Source organism: Coenobita brevimanus, unplaced genomic scaffold (assembly GCF_032717465.1).
Source record: "Coenobita brevimanus isolate Jiangsu-jjx unplaced genomic scaffold, ASM3271746v2 jjx.HiC_scaffold_2214, whole genome shotgun sequence".
NCBI classification, from domain to species: Eukaryota; Metazoa; Arthropoda; class Malacostraca; order Decapoda; family Coenobitidae; genus Coenobita; species Coenobita brevimanus.
In genome coordinates this window covers 3476-10631 of record NW_027643121.1, presented here as the reverse complement: position 1 = coordinate 10631, position 7156 = coordinate 3476, and the positions used below count along the sequence as shown (strand labels likewise).

General features: G+C 42.6%; 1 protein-coding gene across 1 annotated transcript; it reads right to left on the bottom strand.

The window, feature by feature from the left end:
• Window positions 1-209: 209 nt before the first annotated feature.
• On the bottom strand, window positions 210-6144 carry LOC145389804 (carbonic anhydrase-like). The gene is made up of 6 exons (XM_080264955.1): window positions 6017-6144; window positions 5084-5256; window positions 4140-4216; window positions 3667-3870; window positions 2959-3045; window positions 210-218 (listed from the first exon to the last, which is right to left on the bottom strand). Exons 1-6 carry the CDS (start codon window positions 6142-6144, stop codon window positions 210-212), a joined length of 678 nt encoding a protein of 225 aa, XP_080121081.1.
• Window positions 6145-7156: the final 1012 nt, after the last annotated feature.

The window sequence follows — 7156 nt, the reverse complement described above, 5'->3', positions numbered from 1 at the left end:
GCCAATATTTATGTACACGTGTACACCTCATACTGAACCGTACTGCATGCAATATGTTGAGCAAAACTTCATTCAAGTGCAATACTTTGTTGTGTAGAACAATATTTTTTCAATACTTACTCTTAAAATATTTGCGAAGATGTGATATGAAACGTATTAGTGAGCTAAAGTACAAATAATGTAAGTTGTTGAGAGTATAGGTAATACTTTCACGATACCTGCGAAGAGTATAAAAAAGCCAAAATTTAAGTGTGCAAGTGCACATACCTCATACTCAAGCTTGCCTACGTTCGCTGTGCTGAACTATTTTTTTCAAATGCAATAAACCATAATATGATATAACGTACATTATAAATGCTGTTGAACATACAGTTTAGGGTAAGTATTACAAATGATGTCTGAAAATAAAAGAGAAAAGCATAAGGTGTAGGTTTTCCCACACAGCTACGGGGCATAGTGCCTGTCTGCTACAGCTGCAAAACCAATGGTGAGCCACATGGACAGGGTCATGACTCATCCTTATGATGTGCACAAGGAAATGTAGAATGAAGAGTGGAAAGTTTTGGTGTTTGCAAAGGAAGACCGGGCAGTGTAACAATCACTAATCCAGTCAGTGCTGCCAATGCAAGCCAGGCTTGCCTAGACCGCAGCCAACAGCGCACGCTCAGTGACTCTCCATCAAAACACCGAAAACCACTCATTTTCTACTCATCGACGGGACAACCTAGAGACCTGGGGATGGTTTCATTAACAAGAAGAAGAGTTGTTGAGTACTGTAATACTTTTTTTTTTTTTTAAAATTTCTGTAACTATTATAATTTTCCAGATGTTAAGGTTTGAATAAGAGCTACTTTGCCAGAAATGTCCATAGTAAGAGTACACCCGGCTAAAAATATGCCCGGCGTGTAGGGGTTAAATACAAAAACTTTTTTCATATATTTTCTTTCTTATTCCATACTATTTCTCCTATAAAGAGATACATCCAATCGAACAGAAACAAATAGAGCAATGCCACGTTTTTCAAAACCTGAAGCCTACTTGTAAATGCGCAACTGGAGGGAACTGTGCTTGTGAGAAAGACCTCACCTGGGAATAAGGACTCACCAGGGAAAAAGAACTCATCTGGGAAAAAGAACTCACCTGGGAAAAAAGAACTCAACTCTTCTCAATAGGGTGGAGTTAAAGGCCTTTCGTCTCATCAGCTCTCCTTCTTTAACTGGCTCCCTTCAACCTCTGTATCTTCGCCGCACTGTTACATCTTTTATCTTTTTCTTTTGTTACCTAATTGGTCACTGCTCCTCTGAACTGTCTGCTTGCATCCCTCCACCTCTATGGCGGGTGTGTAGCACCTGTCTAGCAACAAACTCTCATCCCTTTTCTGTCCAGCTCTCTAATGCAAGAGTTAACCGTTACTCTCAGTCCTTCATTTATGCAACAGGTCAACTCTGGGACTGTCTTCCTCTGTCTGTATTTCCTACTTCTTATGATCTCCAGTCTTTCAAACGCAGTGTGTCATCTCGAAATGAAAGGATCTTGCATTTGACTCTATTGTATCGTTTTTCTTTCTTGGAAGGAACGGTTTGTGGGTGCCAGGCCTTTGGTTCCTTCTTTATTGCATTAAAAAAATGGGAAAAAAGAATTCACCTGGAAAAAAGAGCTCACCTGGGGAAAAAGAGTCCATCCGGGAAAAAGAGCTTACCTGGGGAAAAAGAACTCTCCTGGGAAGAGGAACTCACAGTGAAAAAAAAGCTCACCCGGGAAAAAAGAGCTCCTCTGGGGAAAAGAGCTCCCCTGGGGAAAAAGAGCTCCCCTGGGGATAAAGAACTCACCTGGGAAAAAGGAATTTAATCCCCAAGCTATGGTCCTTCCAATTTATCCAGATCGTTTGGGCGTTGTCCCTCACGGGACTTCCCCTACGTGCGACATTGCCAGTTTCTACTGGGCCAGTTATCGGATTAGAGACAAGGGTTAACCCTCACTCCCAGCTCTCTCTCTCTCTTTCCCTCTGCATATAAAATCAACATTTTATGGAGATTTATTTCTATAAAAAGTCTATACGGTTTTATGTCTGTCTCTCTCTCTCTTTCTCTGCATAGAAAATCTACAGTTAATGGTGATTTATTTCTATAGAAAGTCTATACGGTTTTGTGAATTATTATAGTTTGTTCTGGTGACTTTTTGTGTAATGCAGGCTTGATTGAAAGAAGAGCAAATTCGTCTGACTGTTACTTCACTCACGTTGGTGGCCTTTGCTGTTCGAGCAACAGCTTTTGAGGGATCAATTATAGGTCCCCTCTTTTGCCTTTTCTTCTAAAAAATACTTATTTACGCTGTAAATAAGTTATTTTTCTCGACTGTGGAACAGACGAGGGCGAGTAGTAAGGGTAGGTGCTTATCTTTTAATGGCGGTCAGAGAAAGTGACCTGCAGATTGACACCTGACATACCCTCACTGACTCACCTACAAGTGCGACAACGTTGGAAAGCAACGTTGCTAAGTGTTGGGGTATTTATAAAAAAATCATTTATTATTGAAAACAATAGGCATTTTCTTAAACTATATAGCCATATTAGAGAATTTTATATATATATATATATATATATATATATATATATATATATATATATATATATATACTGTAAATAAATTTCATTTAGAAGTATTAAATAGCTGACATGAGACAGAGAGGTGTGTTTTGGTACAGATTCGGCAGCGTCGCTCGAAGGGGAACTCCCGTGAGGGACAGCGCCCAAACGATCTGGATAAATTGGAAGGACCATAGGCAACTAATGGCCATATAGCCCCGCTAGGTTTACAGGAGCGTACTACCACTCCCAGCACGGCAGCCACAGGCGAGGCTCGAACTCACGACCTTCTGGCCACGAGCTCGACGCTCTACCTCTGAGCCACCGCGTCCCCACCTGGGAAAAAGAACTCACCTAGGAAAAAAGAACTCACCCTGCGGGTACCGAGAGGCTGAAGAGGACGGTAGTGGTCAACCAGGGTATGTCCGTGGTCGTCCTCCAGGTTGCGGAATGCCGCCATCTGTGGGGGTATAGCCACACTTCATCTTATTCTTGCTAACTGCAGACGATTTTATACGGCTATGAAAAACCCCTCCCATTCCAAATGTTTATAATCCTGAGTGTAACACAAACACGCTTGACCCCTTTGCTACAATGACGTCCTGTTTGTTTATTCTCACCACCTAATGAAACCTCTTTTAGTGAAGGGCTTAGTGAAGACTATATCAGACATCTCCAATTCGAAGAGTCATTCCTAAGCAGAATACAGACATCATGTGGCAGCAAGGATAACACAGAAAAGACATCATTGTACTGAAGGGACTAAATGCTCCAGCACTAAAGACTGCACGAAAGAAGATAGAAAATGGAGAGAGTAAGGGTAGGTGTAAACTGTCATTACAGTCTTTTCGCATTAACTTGGCCCAGATTTCTTCCTTTTGCAGTCTACAGTGTTTCACAGAGAGCAGAACAGACAATGCTACAGGTTTACATCCTTCTCACAGCACTTCTTAGTGAGTAGTATGATATTCGAATGTTAACCTATTGTTACAGCTAAGCAGTTAGGATGGAGAGATGGCAATTTTAGGCCAAGTTAGAGTAAAAAGAGTATAGGAGAATATATTTACTCTTATCTCCTCACCTGTGCAGCCGATATGCTTAGTTTGTGATTGAAGATCGTCCACACTACCACCTCGTTGCAGGGCGGTGTGGTCAGAGAGCCTTCGTAGCGGTAGAACTTGTTCCTGTTGTTGGGTAGGAAGGTCGACAGCGGGATAGGCTGAATGGTGACCTCTTGATCTGATGGTAAAGGAACGAATGTGAAGGTATTGTGCTTGTTCATAATCTACATAGAAATAACAAAAGCATTTAATACACATAATCCCTTTAAGACCAGGATGCCCAAGTCCTGGACACCCCAAGTCCCGGACATTTTGGGTTTGGGTCCAAAAATGGCCAAAAAACGTCAAAATGAAAAAAGAAAAAGAAAAGCCGATATGTGTTCATTCCTACTCTAAATTTGCCGTGCAGTGACGAACAGCTGTGTTTTGGCACGTAGTTCTGGCGGAGTCCATTAGAATGCCCCTGCATCCTCCCCACTTTCTGCCTACCTACCGACATGACTGCACGCTCGTCGCCATGGCTGCCCACGTGCTCACTTTTGTGGTGGACATTGAATAAACTGGCAATACCTCGCCAACAGACCACATGGGAATTTAGAGTGTTGTGCAGTGTTAAGAAATTAGAATTCAGAATGCAAAGGTTTAAGTGCAGAGTGCAACACTGGCGTGTTGCAACTGGCGTGGTGCAAGTAAGAACAGAATGTGCAGTGTTAAACAGTTATAATTCACAGTGCAAAGGACTAAATGCAATTCAACACTGGGTTACTGTACATGCTTCAAGTGCACCTTCACCACTGTCAGAGCCATAGAGGAGGCGTGTTAATCTTCATGACGGTCACGGACGTATCGCAAGTACCCTAAACACTGCTGAATATTTTCGATACTCACTTCTTATTTCTCATTCTTTGGTTCCTGTATATTTATTTTATGGTTTCTGTCCCTTTTTTGTGTGAATAAGGTCTTAAATAGGTGCTGTGCATGTACGGAGTTTTAGGTGGCTTTCAAAGTTAGGTTAGGTGGGTTTATCATTACCTGTCCAGGGGCATTTTTCCCAAGTCCCTGACAAAACCCAATACCGGACATGCCACTGGCTCTATTACGTTGGATCGTGGAGGGATTACTTACCATGATATTCTCTCTCTCTCTCTCTCTCTCTCTCTCTCTCTCTCTCTCTCTCTCTCACCAACCAACCTTCTGAATGAAGCAGATGGATATAATGATTTGGACAAGACGTAGTGCAATGACCCGACGAAGATGTTTGTATTAAGAAACAATGGTAAAAGGTAGTCAGTAAATTTAAGCAGAAATATCTTACGTGATACATGAAAGCTTAAATCAGAGATGAGACAAACCAGCTTTGAATTAAAAGAAGTACAGTTAAAGGTTTATGTCTCACAAAGCATCAAGTTCTGTGGTAAACAAAACACAAAATATCACCTGGTTGGGTGACGCTGGCAAGCCCTGTTATAAGTCCTGCGAGTGCTGGGTTGTCTTCCTCAGAGATGGTAAACAGAACCCCCAGTACCGCCAGACCGTCCTCGTACAACGTGGCCGTTCCTGAGTCGTTGTAAACCTTCTTGTAATGCAACAGGTGGGCCTCGCACGGGTAGCTGAGGGGAGAGCACAAGCAGTAATATTTTCTCCCTACCCTCTCTGCCCCCTCTCTCTGTCTGTCTGTCTCCCATCCTAGTTTAGTCCGTTAATTTAAGTTTTACCTCCATCTAAGAGGAAGGAACTAATCTTCTGACTCTTCTATCATACTGTCTCGTCCGTTTTTTTTTCCTGTCATCATACTTAATCATCTGCCTCCTCCACCATACAGTCTCTTCCTTTATTTCTTTCATTTCTCCTCACGTTAACATACTTAATCTGTGTCCTTCTCTATATATCATAGTGTTTCGTCCCACGGTTTCCTTTATTTCTCCTCCTGTCATCATACTAAACCCTCTGCCTCCGTTATCAGACTGCCTCATTCCTTTGTTTCCATCATGGGGCCGAGCTAACCATTGTTCACTGATTCATCCCTGTCTGCCATGCACTATCCCATGCCGTCTCAGTGTAGTCTAAGCTCTACCTCCTTGTTTCACTTCCCTCTTGCCTGTCATCTTTCATCCTCTCCTGCTTCAAGAACTTTATTGCCTAACAACAGCCCAACTCCGACCTGGTCACTCTCTTACTCCCTCCTTACTTCTGCCATGCTCCATCCTAGTCGCTACCATACTCCACCTAAATACCGCCATAATCCACCTTAACCACCGCCATTCTCCATACTCCACCCCAACTACTGCCATACCCCACCCTACTTATTGCCATACTCCACCTAAACCACAGCCATACTCCGCCCTAAAGTCCGTCTAACTCCCAACTTGCCTGTTGTGCCGGATCGAATGCTCTGAGCCCACGGAGTCAATGGAACCCCAGTGGAAGTGAAGCTGGTCGAACACATATTCCCCGTCGAGATTCCCGCCAAGCACATAGGGTCTTTTCGGCATGTCCATCGTGACCATGGCTGCCAGTAAGGAAATACCTGTTAGTTTTTAATGCGAATAATCGATTTGGGAAGCTTACTGAAGAATCTTTGCCAGTCTATTAATTGATTAATTCTAAAATCTTGCCCTCCACACCAACGTAATCTGCGGGTCAACATTTCCTAATTAGATCACGTTAGCTTACGTAAGAACCAAATGAGAATCTGAGAACAGCAGAGTCGGTCGTGCTGCAAACATTAACAAAATTGGCCGAGGAAGCATTTTCACAGTTAGTTCATTTTAGTATGATGGAAGTGGATCTTTCACACAACTTAAATACTATGTTGTGGTTGCATGAAATTCGATACTCCTTATTTATGAGGCAGGAATGAGCCTCCTTGGTCACTAATGAAATAAACCCTTGTATGAGGCTACAATTGGCTATCAACGGAGCAGAAAAGAATTCGAGATCACTGTCAGATGAAAACAAACTGACCATAATCTTCAGAGAATAACAATTAGCTGTAATGGATAACTTAGGACAACTCAAAGGATTTCACAACCCAGTGAAGAAAGAACTATACCCTTTTTACATTAACCTGGTCCAGATTTTCGTACGTTTACAGTTTAATTCGCGTAGATTACTGAAGGTAAGAGGCAATTATATGCATCTATGTCCTATCCATATCACTTTTTCGTGACTAGCATCATTCACTGAGAATATGATTTTGCAACTCGGCATTCAAGATGGAGGGATGGCAGTTTTAGATCAGGTTAGAGCAAAAGCAATATAGGCGTACCCTCGTGTCCATTATTCGTGACTTTGACTGTTGTTGGCGTAACGTCGTAGTGCATGAACAGGAAGGGATTCCATTCTGTCTCTGGTGTCCCGTCGTAGAGGTCAATAGGAGACTGGCTCTGACCTCCACAATATGGGTAATGCTCGGGCCAGTGTTCCGGGCCTGAAATGTGATACAGTAGGTCAGTAAATTGTATGTGTGTGTGTGTGTGTGTGTGTGTGTGTGTGTGTGTGTCAGAGGTA